Raw genomic sequence first — 18,473 nt, forward strand, 5'->3', positions numbered from 1 at the left:
TAGAAACGTCCCCCTCAGTGAGGCAGATGTGATAGCTGCCTCCCCTGGTGCTTTTTCATTGCAGTTTCATGACGAGACCAGCGAGCCTAAATATATTTATACACATACGTGAAATAAGTTACCTGGAGTATGGAAGGCGAGGACATGAAATGAAGGGGTCTACAAACATTACATTGGTGACACACAGAGATAGTAACAGGCACGCGCTTATTGCGCGCTCCATGCAGTTACTGAGGGGTTGCGCAATCAGAGGGGAGGCTGAGCTCGTTGCTGCCTCACCTCTCGTCTCTTCCTGTATTTGCAGTGGAGCTCCGCAAATGTGGCGATTTTGACTATAAAAATTATTGGAATTATACAGAAATGACATTTATAACACAGATCAGTGGAGAAATCTTAATATTTATTTGATTTGAGTATTCTTTTTTTTTACTTTTCGTATAACAGCTATTTTCATTGGAGTATGACGGGTGAGGCTCTACCTCCCCTGCCTCCCCTGACCGCACGTCCCTGATACGGTCCATAGATTGGGTTGCGTGGTCACAATCACACTGCTGTGGCTTAACTTTAATGTATCTCTATGTATCTCTACGAGTCTCTATGTATAAGTCTTCATGAGTTGATTATTTTGTCGAAAGTTTGGATTGCATGGCCATAATCACACTGCTGTGGCTTGACTTTAAAAGTCAACTCATCATCATACTAATATTACACAGCCCTTTGCCCATCTGCTGCCACAGATGCAAAGGCTTCCACACACCATGTCGGTCATGGGGGTTGTTTGACGGTATTTCCCCACCACGCTGGTCAGTGTGGGTTGGTGGGACGCGGTGGGGCCCAAGAACAACTACAGATATGGCTCGAGAATCATGATAGCCTTGGCCAGGCATTGAACTTAGATCACCGTGTTCGTGGCACCACCGCTGCTCCGCCCTTTTCTGTTTTTAGATGATGTTGATGAAAGTATCTATGGGAGGTTTTTTTTTTTGCCAGAATCAAAGTATGAAAAATAAGAATTGGTGTTTCCCTTTCAGCCAATAAAACATTTTTAAGGTGTTCAAACACCAAATGGATACCTTTGGCAAGGAATGAAGCTTGCAATAAGCACACGTACTTGTATTAACCATAAGTCTGTGTGCATGAACAACACGTACTTGTGGTGAACGCAGACGTAGTTCCTTGCAAAAGGTTACTATTTCGCGTTTGAACATCTTAACACCTATTTTCTATTTTCGAAAGTGTACAAAACATACTGTTATTCTTCGTACATTGATGAAAGTGCATGTGCTTTTAGTTGCAAGGACGGCATTGCAGTTATTCGGAAAACGCTGGTAGTGGAGTTTTTTTTTTGCTCCATGCAAAAAGGCCGAGTGCTTTGTACGCACTTTTTGCGTGCCGTTTGCGTAACGCGTGTTTCTTTTTCCTTCGGCCTGCACTTTTTTTTCTCTCGTGATGGGCTTTTCCCCCCTAAGTCACGTACAGATTTGATGTTCCCTATTACGTAGAATGTGCCATCTTTTTTTTGGGTTCCAGTAAAAAAGAAAAGGCGCAGTGGTATGGAGATGATGAAACAAATGAATTATTGTTGAATGGCTTCACGGTCCCAACATGGTAAATGAAATATTTAAGTTCAGAAATACTTTGAAAAAAATAAATGGGAAAGTTGTAATAGAATAATACATTGCACTCTCATGCCTTCGTGGGTTGAACCAGCGCTGGATGAGCAAAATATAATAGTACCAATGTATTTGTATGGCTAATAAGAGTAAATTATTTCATTAACCCCACTAATTTCAAGTTGTCAATCACATAATAAACCGTAATTAGCCACATAGAGTTATTGAAACCTCCGAAAGTTTTGCCACCTCAAGGTGGCACCGACAATTGAATTCCTGGTCTGGGCTCATGGGCAAAGTGTTGCAAAGCTTTCAGTCAATAAGGGGCTGCGCTCGCAGTGGTGGACGAGCACGAATTCAACAACAAAAGACACCAAATCCATCGTGCTCTAAAAGACAACATGACCAACAAACGCAGCGGGCACCGGGCCGGTTCAGACATCCCCACTCGCCGCTGACATCTAACCGACTGACGTTCACGAGTCCGTTGTCTCTCCCCACGGCAGACTCTGCAAGCCCCGACACGCCCTCCAAGCTACTTCCATGCCCGCGCAGGGTGCACAGGGGCCTGCCGCGATTCAAGATCCCCATGTGGTCGCCGGACGAAGCCGACCCCCAGCTGCCCTCCGCGGATCCGCACCCCGGCGAGCCCTGGCCTGACGCCGAGGAGGAGAAGGACGAGGAGGAAGCGGACCACCCATTGGAAATGATGGACAACGACATTTACGAGGAGTTTCAGAAGCCCGAGGAGACGCCTGCCCAGGAGACGATCAGCCCCATCCGGCACAGCAAGGGGACTCTGTCCAAGAGCAACGCCCTGCAGAGCCGGCCGCTGCCCATCCCTTGGCAGAAAATCATCAGGAGGTGCGGTCCGCGCGGCGCATGCCTCTCCTACACCGGCACTCCCACCACCGCCGCCGGACGGGCCCAACGGCCTGAGAATTGATCCCGGGTCATTTTGCTAGGGCTCAGATCCTGTTGGCCACACACTCTCCCGAGCGACGCCAGCCGCTTGGCCTCAGGCAATCCTCTTGCCCGGTTCTTGCTGCATGCACGCGCCGTACGTAGCCGACCGTGCTCATCGGGGGTGCGAGGGAAGGACAACAGACTAAATGCGAAAAGTTCAGCTCGGGGCTTGCAAGCGTTGCCCCTGGTGTTGTAGCTGGGGGCGACTGCCTCCAACTGCTGAGTCTCATCATTCACGAGCTTCCTCCGTAGAGGCCGGTCTTGACACCACTGGTGCCAAGCATCAGCAAATCCACACAGTTCTAGTTCCCTCTTTACCACATTGGCCATCCTCCTGTATAGTCCACGCCATGCCGACTTAAAGCCCCCCTCTGTTCAGCCAAACAGAAACTGCTTGCATATGCGGTGGATGGGCACGTGGGCACATGACCCAGCCAAATGTATCATCGCCTGCTGGAGGAGCTCCACTGATGGAGCTGTGTGTCCAGGCGTTTTAAGGATCTGTGAGTGTCTCGCACAATCCAGCCTGCTTAAACCCAGCATGGATTGTCTGCAAGGTTGCACACACACACATGGAAGGAGACAAATATTCCTCGTAGCAAGTGCTCTAAGCGAACGGATTAACAGTAAATTGCTGCACTGCCATCTGGCCATCTCGCAGTCCAAGCCTCCACCCCTGGTGTTTACCCATCCAAATATTAACCAGGCTCAAACGTTGCTTAGCTTCTGAAATATGATCAGATCTCAGGCATTTAGGGTGCACTTGGTTTAAGGAAAATTTGTTGAACTTAATGGAGAAATATTCTTGGTTCTTTCGGTAAAGCCATGTAGAAGGGAAATAATAAAATAATATTAATATATTGCAGTCGAAACGTCGTGAGAATTTGTATTGCTTTATATTAATATCATTTTTTTTATTTCCCTTCTACGTGACTTTACCGAAAGAACCAAGAATATGAATCCCTGCAGTCACGAAAGCTTTAAATCAAGATTTAATTGAGAAATGTTAACATTTTTGGCCAGTTATTTAAAAGCAGTTATATTTTCACACGTTAATTTAACGTAAACATCGGTACTCAGAGGCACTCCCCCTCCAAGTACTAAGCCAGGCTCGACTTTCCTTAGCTTCGGAGATCTGACAATATCCGCCGCATTCAGGGCAGATTTAGTCGTGGGCAATTGCGGACCGTCGCCACTGCCACCGCATTCCCCGATTGGGAGCAGATTCCTAGGGAGCCCGACGGCAATGTGGCCGACGTTCCCCGCACGTGGCGTGGGTGCAGTTGCCACGTGGCCTCAAAGCTCACTGAGCCTTGCACAAGCGCCGTGGTGGTTGGCTGGTTGGGTTGGGGTTGGTTGGTTTGGTTGGTTTAGTTGGTTTGGTTGGTTGAGTTAGCTTTTCATTTAACTCACTCCGTCTGTTGTCGTATCCTTACAAAATCTTGTAACTAAATTTTTACCCACTTCCCAATGTGCCATCAACTGCAAACTTGGTATACTTATGTCATACTGATGACAAGACTATATTTTATCATAAAAAAATTAAACATGTGTTTTTTTACATTTTACACGCTTTTATTTAACTCACTCTGTCTGTTGTCGTATCCTCAAATCTTGGAACTCTATTTCAACCGTCTTCCCAATGTCTTATCGACTGCAAACTTGGTATACTTATGTCATACTGATGACAAGACTATATTCTATCATAAAAAAAATAAGAATAGAGATTTTTAAACATTTTACACGCTTTTATTTAACTCACTCTGTCTGTTGTCGTATCCTCAAATCTTGTAACTCTATTTCAACCGTCTTCCCAATGTCGTATCGACTGCAAACTTGGTATAGGTGTGTCATACTGATGACAATACTATATTCTATCATTAAAATAAAATAAATTTTAACAATCTTTTTTACGGGCCTAATTGTCCACGCTCAACTCACGTTGGCTGTAAATCGCCACGGTTCCTTACGTTATGGCAAGCTGCGGGGCCACTTCCTGGAGTCGTGGAGTTCTGCCATTACGAGTACGGTAAATTTCATTAAAGCGTGTTTTTTAAAAAGTATATTTAAATATTTTATTTGTTGGATGCCCACCACAGGCAATCAGGCATGGTGAGCGACCGCGTGTACGAGGACATACCGGACATCCCAGCTCCACGCGGGGAGCTCTCCTGTAAGTGGCTGCCACCCAGTCGTATTGTGTCGGTATTGTTTGACGTTGTTGTTGTTCTTGGTGTTTCACCAATCTTCTCCACATTCACCAATCGGCTCTGTTAATACAAATCCAGGCGGTCTCCGGCTTACGACGGTCCAATTTACAATAATCCACGTTCACGACGTTTATGCAACGCCACCATGGATCGATTTACGACGCAAAAAACACGATTTACGACGCATCTTGCGACACGACTACGAACGCATTTGGACGGTCGGCCCGGATTCCGACGTGACTTGGCGTGGAAATTTGTCATTCTGGAGCGTTTTGTGGAGTTTTACCTTCAAAACCCTCTCAGATATGGGCGATAACAGGGGGGGAAAAAAACACATCGGAAAGTGAAGTGTTGCACACTCGAATTGAAGGACGTGGGCAGGTGCTCCAAATCGAGGGCAAACACATTTATTGTGGTCAATCTGTAAGATGCAACAGCACGTGTGTCACACACAGCAATCATCAACCGAGTCGCCATTAACCACGTGTACTGGTGTACAAGTCCGGCTAATCAATAACAGTTTCTCTTAAACCCAATTCTACGACTGACAAACCATCTTTGTCTTTGACAGTAACTTTTACACTTCACTATTCGAATATTACTTTAATCCTAAGCTGTATGTCTATCTATACCATCTACTTATATCGGTATCTTACACCCATTACCTGTACTGTATGTGTACAGTATACGTACTGTGCTTGTCACCATTGTACAACTTACTAGTGTACATGTGTTCTATTCTCAAGAGCATTGCAAGTAGTCATACTGTGGGTGCATGGGCATGGTTATAGAATAAACAGTATTAGGGTTAGAGAATTGCAAGTATCAACTGCAGTACATCATCCTTTACAGTGCATACAGTGCTCAAACTCCTCCTATTGAATATATCACAAACTAACAAATCAAAGCCAAGCTTTAAGTTTAGAACAAGTCTAGAACATTTTTATAACGATCAAAAACAACATTTGGGTCCACCAATGGAACCTCATTTGCCAGTAGCAAAATATGATAGTTGGTTTTTTACCCTTTTATCTGGCAACAAAACTGGCACCTTTTTTTACAAGGAGTCATGTTTGCATTGACCACAATACCTGCAGTCGGAATGCAAACAAAAAACACAACTCTGATAATGTATGCACTGTCCTTGAAATTGATTGGTCCACACCCGAGACAGATTTTCTTAGAGCCTAGTCTCACATGGTGTTGGACCAGATGACGCCAAAAGGCTCAAGGAGGTTCCAATGGGGCACCAGTAAGTTTTAGATTTGAAGCTTTCGTGACTGCAAGGATTCATATTCTTAGGTTTTTTCGGTAAAGTCACGTAGGTAAAAAAATTTAAATTAATAATAGTAAAATAAAATAAAAATAAAAAATAAAAAATCACGACGTTTCGGAGGCAACACAAGCTTATTGTTTTTTTACTTTTATTAATTTTAATTTAATTTTTTTACCTACGTGACTTTACCGAAAAAACCTAAGAATATGCACCAGTAAGTTGTTCACCTGTCTTGAACATGGGGAAATGCTCACAAAATGCTGTGGTATTGGACATGCTGATTGTAACGCATGGCAATACACAATGGCGTTCTTGGAAAATGTTGTGAAATCACGGGAACATGCCTGTGATCATGTCGCCCAATCTTGACACACCTCAGAAGCTCATTCGGGTTTCAGCCTAGTTAGTGCTTGGATGGGCGACCGCCGTGCATTAAACAAGCACTGGAGCATGCTGCGTGGCTGCGATTTTAGCAGGGGGCAACGGAGAGGTCATGTGACGGGATCTCTGTTGTAGTTCTGCGATGTTCGCTTGCATGGCTCGTTCTCTAACGCCAAGGGCCGAATAAAAATGGATGCTCTGCCTCGTGACTCCGCGACAATAGAACAATCGTAATCGTCGATCTCGGCATCACACGGTACATTTAGCAATTATCAGGCACGTAAAGTGTGCGACGACTTAATTGCCATTTGTACAGAGAAGGTTGGTGAGGTCGGGAAAGGTTTTGGCCATGGCGGTGGGTTGCAATGGTCAATGTTTGGGGAAACCATCTCTTATCGTTTCCATGAAGGTCCGCGGCTTTAATGAGAACCCTTCGCTTCCAGGAAAAATAAACGGGCCACATGAAACGAAAAGGCATTGTGCTGTGATGTGTAAAAGTTGCAGCCTTGCAATTTTCTAACTCACGCCACTGCTAGCGGAAGGGGCCTCCATTAGTTGGAAGCTCGGGAGGGTATTTCACCCTCCTCTTCCACGTTGGCCGGTACATCATGGAAGAGGCGGGAAGGACCCACACTTCATCCCCACCCACCGAACAGCAGCACCTGCCGATCGTCTTAACTGCGGTGGACAGAGGCAGAGAGTGTTAAACAAACTAACAAACAAACAAAAATCGATCTATTGTTTCAACCGCCACACCGTGAAATAAAATCAGCCCGGTAGGCCCTCTGGATCGGAAGTCACAACCGCTGTGGCAGCAGATCCCGGCAGTCGTGCGTAAACGACGCGGTTAAACGCGGTGCGGTGGCACCGAGAGCGAGGATGACCGGACGATCGCGATTTTTTCTGCACGACCCGCCTGGCCCTTTCACCCTTGCCGATCGTTGCGCGCTCGGGGGAGAGATAACTGGGGGGGGGTCGGGGTGCGGCAGCGGCGGCGTCACGGGGGCCGCCGAGGTTAATCCGCGCATCACGCGCCACCGTTTTTTCCCCGTGCGGGGGGGGGCGCTCAGAAAGCGGTGTGTACCTTGGGTGTAGAGGAAGTCGTGGGCCGTGCTTCCTTGTTTTTGCATGAACTATGCTATTTCTTCAGTCTCTAAAGGCAAACAACGGAGCGGGGTGCGTGTGGGGGGTGTGGGGTTGGGGGTAAAATAATTCAACGGCGGCAATGCTCCGCGACGTGCCGTTCGCGGCCGGTGTTGTGTAATTTTCTCCGCCGTCGTCACTGCTGCTGTTTGCGTTCGCGCAGCGCGAAGGATGGAGGACGATGGCAACACGTACGAAGAAGTGGAGTACGTGGAGAAGCGGCCCGCGAAGGTACGTGAACGGGAACGCAGACGCGGCGGGTACGTTCGTGCGGTGATGATGCTGCTGCTGCTGCTGCCGCCGCTGCATTGGCAACGCGTGCACAGGAGCCAACGACGCGAAGCTGAGCACGTGATGTCAATAGCACTGCGTGGGCTACGAAAGGTAAAAAAATATATATAGCAGGTGATGTATTGGGCAATGGCCTTTCTTCACGGCACATATTTGTGACGCACGTGAATTCCGCCGTGAACAAGAGGCAATTGCCCCAAAAAACGTTGCCTTGTAGTACTTTTTTCCCCTTTGAAGACCACGGTGTTATTGACGAATGTGTTGAGTTTTATGGTAACAATAAAATCACTTTGAATGTACGGGGCGTCCAGGTGCCCACAGAGCTCGTCAGGGTAATGTACAAGTCAAGGGTATTAAAATAAATTGCACTTTCAGAAATGAAATACAGGGCGACCGTGAGCTGGGCAGATTTAGCAGTGGGGGGAATGACGCACACCTTGTACACAAACGAAACCGGAGACCCGAGTTCGATTCGTGCTCACGGCCAACACCGGTGACGATTATCTAAACCGTATCCAACTCGGCTTCGTAGCGCATTGCCAGGTTCGTAGCGCATTGCATTACATCACTCTGCCACCAACACTCCTCCACCCGCATGCACCGTTTACGAATCCTTAGAACAAATGTCGGTTCTTTAGCACGAGAATCAGTTGCATCTATCGTGTCACCCTCACGAACCGCAACCAGATTGGTCCTTCCTGTTCCGTAAATGAGTCCTCATAACAATATGGAACTTCTGTCTGGTCTCTGATATCAACTTCATCGTTGCCCGTGTGAGCATAGTGCAGTGGTCAGCGCGCTGCGCTACGAACCTGGCGGCCCGAGTTTGATTCCCACTCACGGCCAACACCGGTGACGATTATCTGAACCGGTCCTGGCCCTCCTCTAGGTCGACTCGGCTGCAAATGAGCACCTGGTGCAGTGTGCAAACGTCGCCACCGGGGAGACAAAGGGCGGCCGGGCGTGCTGCCGGCCACCAAACCCCTCGTGTGCCGTGCCGGCTTAAATAGATGCTCGCAAACGGCACTTGGCCCAAAAGCAAAAGTATTTTATGGCTATACGGGGGGGGGGTGATCTTTGGCTTTGCTTGTCTGTTGTGCACGTGTAGTGATGGGCCTTAGAGCGCACCCTCGTACCCACCTGTGGGAAAACGTCTCCTGCACAGCGCCTCGCTCGCTTGACATTCAAATGTTGCGCCTCGTTAACGTTCGCCGTTTTTTGTTGTCGCTCTCCGGCGCGCGTGGCTCTCTTTTTCTCTCTCTTTTTCTCTCTTTTCTGCGCGACGTCAATCGGTCACCTGCGGCGTGGAACTCGGTGTGAGGTGGACGCTGCGGAAGGAAATGGAAACCCCGTTGCAGGAGTGACCCGCGTCGTTTAACTTCTGACCCTTGACCTTATCGCAAACCGAGGTCTCCGTCGCAAGAAGACTCCTGTTATCCCCGTGAAACTCTTTTAGGTGGTGGAACAAATGAAGGCTCCCCACTCGCCGGCTCGACTGCCGCGCGGGCCCGTCAGTCGGCCTTGATAGGTGCTCGCTGACAGCGGCACCTGTTGAGGCTGGCAGGGCCAGTGGGTCGGCCTTGATAGGTGCTCGCTGACAGCGGCACCTGTTGAGGCTGGCAGGGCCAGTGGGTCGGCCTTGATAGGTGCTCGCTGACAGCGGCACCTGTTGAGGCTGGCAGGGCCAGTGGGTCGGCCTTGATAGGTGCTCGCTGACAGCGGCATTGCTCCGAGGCTTTCGCGCGCAGGGTGTGATCATTGAGATTGCTGCATCGCTCATGAAATTCTTATTTTTAAAGAAAGCAAGTTGTGGAACTGGTTCTTCCAACAAAAAAAAGACGAACTCGTTTGCTCAACTCGCACTTGCTTTTGCCACCACCGTAAACAGTATTGAGGAACTCCCTCTCGACTGGAGGTCGTCTCTCGCTGCTACGCCCCTTGGTGACACAAAGGGGGCTGGGGAAGCGAGCGAGAGAGGAAAATGTGCATTCGGCGCGCTGGTAACCACTGCTCGCGTCCTCGTTCCTGATGTTGACACACACTGCCTCGCAGGAGCATCTACATCAGCAGCAGCAGCAGCGACAGAGAAAGGCTCCCGTCGCGATGACGAGGATCCCCAACCACCTTACGGACGCATCGGGAAGTTCCGTGAACGAGACGGGTTACAGGTGAGGAGGAGGAGGAGGGGGGGGGCTCAACGACGCTCGTCGTTGATTTGTTTTCTTGGCGGACGGAGTTTGCGCTGTGCCTGCCGCGTTTGTCCGAGCGTGGTGGCAATGGGAGAGGGGGTAAAGTCCAGCTAAGCGTCACTTTGCCGATTTGGTTTCAGCCAGCGGATTTTCTTTTTTAAATTACAGAATAAATAACAGACGTTGGCATCATTTGTCCGTACGCATTGCACGCTGGGCTTTCTTTGCGCACCGTACGTGGCCGACCGTGCGAATCGGAGGCGCGGGGGAAGGACAACAACCGAACACACAAAAAGCGCAGTGCATTCACAGGCGTTCGGTAGCCTGTTACCGCGTGAAGGTCCCTCCAACACCAACCCCCCCCCACCACCCTCATGCCGTGTGTCAGCCGTAGGGGCTGTTTTGGGCGTACTTTAATCAACTTATTTTTGACACCACTCGTCACTGATGTTAGCCGCGAGCGGGAAATTGAACGATGGTAGCCGGGTTGACGGGTCCGTCCAGTGCCCAAACCACTGCAATGTGGCACCACTGCCTTCGTGGTCGTAACAATCATCACCGTCATCATCCAGCAGCAGCAGCAGCACCAGCCATGGTCTGATGCACCGTTGATGTCTTTGTGTGATGGCAGGCGAGCAATAAAATAACTGAATCACCCTTGACGTTGTTTTTTAGAACAGCACGAACATTGACAAAGCACTGCAGAACGACTCTGAAGCCATACACACTCGCTGCGATTTGATACTTTCTACACAATTGCTGCGATTTGATACTTTCTTTGTGTGTTAGCTCAGTCAGGGTTTGGCGAATAATAGCGTGCCCAGCATTTTTATATTGTGTGCGTGAATGTGTTTTTTCTTGTATCTATTTACTTATTTTACTTGCTCAAGAAAGCCTGCTTGGCATCCTTGAAAATGTTGCTGCGGAAGCTACGTGACTCGCGAGGGCTCAACCGAGAGACGGGAAGAGGTTGCACGTGGATTAGAGAACTTACACAATTTAAAAACGAAAGCAGGCTGGAGTATCCACAATAGAGGCTTTTTGGGGGGTTGGATTGTTTTAAAGTAAATGTGTCGTTGAAGCCGGCCACCACCCGACACAGCCAATCAGTAAGGTTTGTGACGTTAACAAAACGCGACAATGAGTTACTCGTGTGTTGCAGAGTAAACCCACAACATTGACAATTCGAGCACGACGCTTCGCCGGTTATAATTACAACAATCAGCCTCATCAGGCGACAGCCAGGGTTGAGTATTTGACCTCTACTGGAGGGATGACGGCCGGTGGTCAAGACCAACGATGGAGGGCATGGGAGCACGTCCACAGTGGAGACGGAGCGATGGAATCAGCTCATATGCTGGCGCTGGAGAATGGATTGTTGCGTCGTGAGACCTTGAGAGAGGCCTTCATTCAGCAGTAGATGGATCATGGCTGATGACGATGATGATGACAGGGGGGTGCGACGAGGCCGTCAGGCAGCTGGGCACTTCGGGTGGCCACTTTGGTCTCCCTCTGCTCCTCCCGAACTTGACGCGGAGCTGCAGCAGCTGTTTTAATTATGATGGTCATTTTGTAATTGACACTCGGCACCACCACGCAGCTTTCGCTCCGCTCTCGAACAGAGAGAGAGAGAGAAGACGACTCGGAGAAGTTAGGAACCACAGACGAGCGGTAAGCCAGCCACGTGGTGAGCCGGCACTTGCTTCCTCCTTCCCAAGCTATGCGGTCCTTTACATCTACGGAGGAGTTGTCGGCAAAATAACGAGCGTTTACACACGCGGGCGGAAACCGGAGTAACCAGAAGGAAAAAAAAACACGCGCTCAAGCTGACATGGACGTAACAGGTGGGGTTCACACTTGCCCGGGTAAAGCACCTCGTCACTCACAGAAAGGGGATTTTCACAGAAACATTTGTTGCGATCCGCCATCCCTCGCCCCGTGCTGCTGGATTACACGCCACCGCTTGTCAGAGCCCACCAGCGCCCGGGCATTGGCCGGCGTGTTCTCCGGCGTCCGCCCGAAGCGGCCGAACAGCGACAAGGGGACGGTTCATAATATAGGTTTTTGGGTCAGATCGCGTTATTAATAAATGTGTCGTAACCCTCCACCACCCGACACGGCCAAACAGTAAAAAATGTGTCACGTTTTCAAGGGACAAATTAATTGACTTCTTTAGCCCACCGGTGTGCTGCATCACTGCACCAGATTGAATTGAATTAAATGATGACGTCACCCTGATGCTGCTCTATTTAAGACCAGAAGCAACAGGAGAGCTTCACCATTCTTGCCCGATGAAGCTGATTGTAATTATCAGCGAAACGTCGAACTACTCAAATTTAAAAATGCTGTTGATTCTCTCTTCAGCACACCGGTTTGGCTAAAGAAGTCAATTAATTTGTCCTTTGAAAAACGTGACACATTTTTTACTGTTTTGCCGTGTCGGGTGGTGGAGGGTGACACATTTATAAATAACGCGATCTGACCCAAAATCCTATATTATGAATAATATTGGTCGCGAAAGCCTGCTACGTGTTAAATTGAAGGAGACGGTTCTGAGGCCAGTGCTCAGTGATGTCATCGCATCGTTCATTCACGATATGGAGAAAAGCGGAGCCCAGGAATACGCCACTGACATTGCGTGTGGAATCGCTGACTCGTTTCCATCATCGCCCTCGGAGCCGTTGTGTCTTTTCGTCGTCCGCCAACCCTTTATTCAAATTTCTGGCATGCCGATCAGTCGTCATGAGGAAATTGTAACTCGAGGCAAGAAGCTTGCGAGGTAAAATTCCAGTCTATTTTCGTCGCTACTGTGTGTCATTAATTGGCATGAGGAACTTGCAACATTGAATATTAGAATTTGGCTTGCCTAAGCATGAAGATAAAAAAAAACTAATTCTGCAGATTTGCCAAAGTTCTACGGGAAATAGTAATAGCGTAAGTAAGTCAAAGAAGGGTGCTGTGGTGGTGAGATGTTAACTACCTCGCGTGGTGTACAGGAGGTCGTGGGTTCGATCTCGACATTGACGCCTCTCCCTGTGGTCACGTGGATTTTTCTCCGCATCCTCCGGTTTTTCCCTCCACATTAACAAAACACGCTTTTCGAGTATTTGGCTGCTATAAATTGACACTCGATAAGCCACTTCGCTGAGCTATCATTTGTGGCCAGGTCGCTTCTGCAAAAAGAGCTACGTAGCTGAGGGGGCCTTACCTGGTGAAGTAAACAATTGTTCACAGTTTCATAGGTAGGTTAAGTGACAGGTTCACCAACACCGACGCTGGTCTCGTTAGAGCAAGATAACCCAAGTGGGAAGGGGGAGGGGGGGGCAGAACGCAACGCGAGAACAGCTGATGAGAGGGATGAGAGACGAAGCTCACCACGGAGTGTAGACCGAGTGAGCGGAAGAGAAAGCGGAGGAGAAACGGCGGAAGAGACTGTAGCAGCAGCAACGGGACGGAATTTCAGAGTGCAGGGGGTCACGGCTGGCACGGGATCAAACCGAGGAAAGCGAGTCATGGAGGGGATGTCTTTCCCCGGCGGTGGGCAGTAACAGCGACGACGACCGCAGCTTGCCCGGTCTAAAGCTGTCACTTCCACGCGACATTAATTGGTATGAGGAACTTGAAACATGATCTCATGCAAAGCACTAAGCATTCATTCGTCAATAACGGCCACGAAGGGAGAAAATAGGCAACAGGCGATGTTTCGGACAACGGCCTTTCTTCGAAGCACGTGAAGAATGTGCCACGTGGAATGTTCACGTGCTTTGAGGAAAGGCCGTAGCCCGAAACGTTGCCTCTTGTCTATATTATTTTGCTTTCCAGGCCGCGCACGGCGTCGTTATTGGCGAACGCGTTGCTCGTGTCCGCGAAGGGGAGAATCCCGATTGCAGCTGTCGCAGCAATCGGGATTCGAGGAGAAGAATATTTTGCGACGTGATTTCATCGCCTCGGCTACGCTCACAAAACAGGTGGAGACACACCAGGGACGTGCGGTCAGGGGAGGCAGGGGAGGCAGAGCCTCACCTGTCAGACTCCAATGAAAATAGCTGTTACGAAAAGTAAAAAAAAAAGTTCATAATCAACGATTTTTAGGTTTAGATCGCGTTATTTATAAATGTGTCGTAACCCTCCACCACCCGACACGGCCAATCAGTAAAAAAAGTGTCACGTTGACAAAAGACAAATAGTTCACTGCTTTAGCCCACCGGTGTGTTGAAGCGTGAAACCACAACATTTACAATTTGAGTACGACGTTTCGCTGGTAATTGCATCCAGCATCATCGGGCAATTCGCCAGAATGGTGAGGCTCTGCTGTGTCTCCCGTTCTTATATAGAGCAGCAGCAGGGTGACGTCATCATTAACTCATTAACTCATCAGGTGCAAAGATTTGAGGGGGGGGGGTTATTGTAATTATATACTTGATTAGTAATAAGGCTATTGTTACGATGCGAGTTGTAGATTAGTAATCATTTGGAATGTGTTCTATTGTGATTATGCTACATTAATAATCAGTTAGTGCTTGTTTCCCTTATAAGGAATTGTAATGCATCTTATTTAATAATACGCTTCCAGGCCGCACTAAGCCTGTAGCTGTCTGAGCGATTAAAGTTATTTCTGTTTCTCTCAATCTCAATGGATTCTCTAATTAGTCTTTGCCAGTAGTAACTAGTTTTACACAACACTTCAACGTTGTCAAAATCAATTGAGTGTCCCTGTTGACAAGCATGTTCTGCCACTGCCGACAGTTGTGTTTGCGATAGTTTAATATTTCTCTGGTGTTCTTTTAGTCTTACACTAACGTTACGCCCTGTCTGTCCAATATAGCATCTGCCACATACACAATTAATCCGATATACACCTTCTGTTGATAATTTAGGTAATTCGTCTTTAGTGCACGTTACTAGTTGTTGAATTTTGTGTACTGTACCAAATCTTACTGTAATGTTTTGCTTTTGCAAAACACGGGCTAATTTGTCAGTTACTCCTGAGATAAATGGTATTTTTATTGTTTTAATAATCTGATCGCTTTCAGCAGTGTTGCTTTGCGATCGTGATTTGGCATTTAGTGCTCTGTTAATTTGAGCATTATTGTAGCCATTCTGTCTTAGTGCTTCTTTAACATGTTTAATCTCTCTCACTAGACTTTCATCATCTGACACTGTTTTAGCCCGATGTATGAGCGTCTTGATTAGAGAGGATTTCTGAGCTGGGTGATGATGCGATTTCGCATTCAGATAGGCATCAGTGTGCGTTTGCTTTCTGTAAACGCTGTGTGTTATTTTACCATTTAGGTCATGCCCAAGTAAAATATCCAGGAACGGGAGTGTGTTATTCACCTCCATTTCCATGGTGAACTGAATGGCCGGGTTTTGTGCATTGAGATGATTTAGAAAATCGTTAAGTGTATCTTTACCATGTGGCCAGACAACCAAAGTGTCATCCACATATCTAAACCAAAAGGATGGTTTTAATGTGCTCGAGGCAAGTGCTCTGGTTTCAAACTTTGAAACCAGAGCACTTGCCTCGAGCACATTAAAACCATCCTTTTGGTTTAGATATGTGGATGACACTTTGGTTGTCTGGCCACATGGTAAAGATACACTTAACGATTTTCTAAATCATCTCAATGCACAAAACCCGGCCATTCAGTTCACCATGGAAATGGAGGTGAATAACACACTCCCGTTCCTGGATATTTTACTTGGGCATGACCTAAATGGTAAAATAACACACAGCGTTTACAGAAAGCAAACGCACACTGATGCCTATCTGAATGCGAAATCGCATCATCACCCAGCTCAGAAATCCTCTCTAATCAAGACGCTCATACATCGGGCTAAAACAGTGTCAGATGATGAAAGTCTAGTGAGAGAGATTAAACATGTTAAAGAAGCACTAAGACAGAATGGCTACAATAATGCTCAAATTAACAGAGCACTAAATGCCAAATCACGATCGCAAAGCAACACTGCTGAAAGCGATCAGATTATTAAAACAATAAAAATACCATTTATCTCAGGAGTAACTGACAAATTAGCCCGTGTTTTGCAAAAGCAAAACATTACAGTAAGATTTGGTACAGTACACAAAATTCAACAACTAGTAACGTGCACTAAAGACGAATTACCTAAATTATCAACAGAAGGTGTATATCGGATTAATTGTGTATGTGGCAGATGCTATATTGGACAGACAGGGCGTAACGTTAGTGTAAGACTAAAAGAACACCAGAGAAATATTAAACTATCGCAAACACAACTGTCGGCAGTGGCAGAACATGCTTGTCAACAGGGACACTCAATTGATTTTGACAACGTTGAAGTGTTGTGTAAAACTAGTTACTACTGGCAAAGACTAATTAGAGAATCCATTGAGATTGAGAGAAACAGAAATAACTTTAATCGCTCAGACAGCTACAGGCTTAGTGCGGCCTGGAAGCGTATTATTAAATAAGATGCATTACAATTCCTTATAAGGGAAACAAGCACTAACTGATTATTAATGTAGCATAATCACAATAGAACACATTCCAAATGATTACTAATCTACAACTCGCATCGTAACAATAGCCTTATTACTAATCAAGTATATAATTACAATAACCCCCCCCCCTCAAATCTTTGCACCTGATGAGTTAATGAGTTAATGATGACGTCACCCTGCTGCTGCTCTATATAAGAACGGGAGACACAGCAGAGCCTCACCATTCTGGCGAATTGCCCGATGATGCTGGATGCAATTACCAGCGAAACGTCGTACTCAAATTGTAAATGTTGTGGTTTCACGCTTCAACACACCGGTGGGCTAAAGCAGTGAACTATTTGTCTTTTGTCAACGTGACACTTTTTTTACTGATTGGCCGTGTCGGGTGGTGGAGGGTTACGACACATTTATAAATAACGCGATCTAAACCCAAAAATCGTTGATTATGAACAATATTGGTCGCGAAAGCCTACGTGTTAAACTAAAAAAAAAAGAACAATAAAATTAAACAAATATTAAGATGTTTCCACTGATCTGTGTTATAAATGTCATTTCTGTACGATTCCAATAATTTTTATAGTCAAAATCACCACATTTGCGGAGGTCCGCTGCAAATACAGGAAGAGACGAGAGGTGAGGCAGCGACGAGCTCAGCCTCCCCTTTGATTGCGCAACCCCTCAGTAACTGGATGGAGCGCGGGCAATAAGCGCGTGCTGTTGCTATCTCAGTATGTCACCAATGTAATGTTTGTAGACCCCTTCTTTTAATGTCCTCGCCTTCCATACTCCAGGTAACTTCTTTCACGTGTGTGTATAAAGATAATTTAGGCTCGCTGGTCTCGTCATGAAACTGCAATGAAAAATGCACCAGGGGAGGCAGCTATCACATCTGCCTCACTGAGGGGGACGGACGTGTCTAACACGCGTGAGGCCACGCCGTCCTCAGCGTGTGAATCTGGTTCTGACACTACCAAGGCCTCCCCAGCCATTGACCTCACCGCACGTCACTGACACACACCCACCCACAAAGTGAGGCTGCTCCAAATCGGAGGAGTTCGACGCGCGGTTTTAAAGCCGCCACTGCCGATGTAAAAACGCTGAAATGGCGACATTGCATCGTCGGAAACGTGGCTCGACTTTAAACTTTGTAAAAAAAAAAGAGGATGATGCTACTGCTGCTGCTGCACCTATTTTCACACCTGTATTTGCCGGGAGCCTGCTGTTGATTCCGACCTTTGCCCCGGACAACCGTAGCGGGACTTCAACGTTCTCACGGGTTTTTTGGCCGTTTTTACAATCGCCGCTTCTCACCCCTGATGAACTTTACATCATTACTGCTACGCGTGACTACGCCTAGCCTGTAACCTTTGCTAGCAGGACCATTATGTGCGGTGAAGAAGGTACATTGCCTAAAACGTCTCATGTAATATATTTGTTTTCCTTTTAAGGCCACACACAGTGTTGTTGACGAATGTGTTGAGGGTTTATTTATTTTTTGCAAAAGGATAACATTTTCCTACGACAGCCCAGAAAACGTGCAAACGTTGGGCGGTGGTTGGGCCAACGCTGTGCCAACGTCGAGCTAACTTCGAGCCAACGTTAGGCTCATATACATTTTCCACGTGATGATAAGCCATCTCGTGGAGCTATCATATGTGGCCGAGGTTGCTTCTGAAAAAGAGATAGATCACTCAGTGAGCCTGATCTGTTAAAATAAAAAAGTTTGTTGGCATGTGGTCGGAACCGTTGGGCAAAAGTTCGCACCAATGTTCCATGTTTACTGGGAGGCTAGTGTCGGCGTTTTGTTCGTAAAAAATAAAATAAAATAAAAAAAATCACGACGTTTCGGAGGCAACACATGTCTCCGTCATCAGGTGGAACCGTCACAGCTAGATTTACTATTATTACTTTTATTAATTT

General features: G+C 47.1%; 1 protein-coding gene across 4 annotated transcripts in view; it reads left to right on the forward strand.

The window, feature by feature from the left end:
- LOC144722700 (arf-GAP with Rho-GAP domain, ANK repeat and PH domain-containing protein 1-like) overlaps positions 1–18,473 on the forward strand; it is a 76,955-nt gene that overhangs the window by 22,142 nt on the left and 36,340 nt on the right. For all 4 annotated transcript variants that reach the window (XM_078601021.1, XM_078601022.1, XM_078601023.1 and 1 more), the window contains exons 4-7: positions 2,120–2,477; positions 4,679–4,752; positions 7,753–7,820; positions 9,933–10,048. In XM_078601021.1, the coding sequence (XP_078457147.1) occupies positions 2,120–2,477; positions 4,679–4,752; positions 7,753–7,820; positions 9,933–10,048 (616 nt within the window). The remainder of the gene's footprint in view (positions 1–2,119; positions 2,478–4,678; positions 4,753–7,752; positions 7,821–9,932; positions 10,049–18,473) is intronic.

The sequence above is a fragment of the Lampetra planeri genome, chromosome 15, assembly GCF_965212315.1.
Source record: "Lampetra planeri chromosome 15, kcLamPlan1.2.h2, whole genome shotgun sequence".
NCBI classification, from domain to species: Eukaryota; Metazoa; Chordata; class Hyperoartia; order Petromyzontiformes; family Petromyzontidae; genus Lampetra; species Lampetra planeri.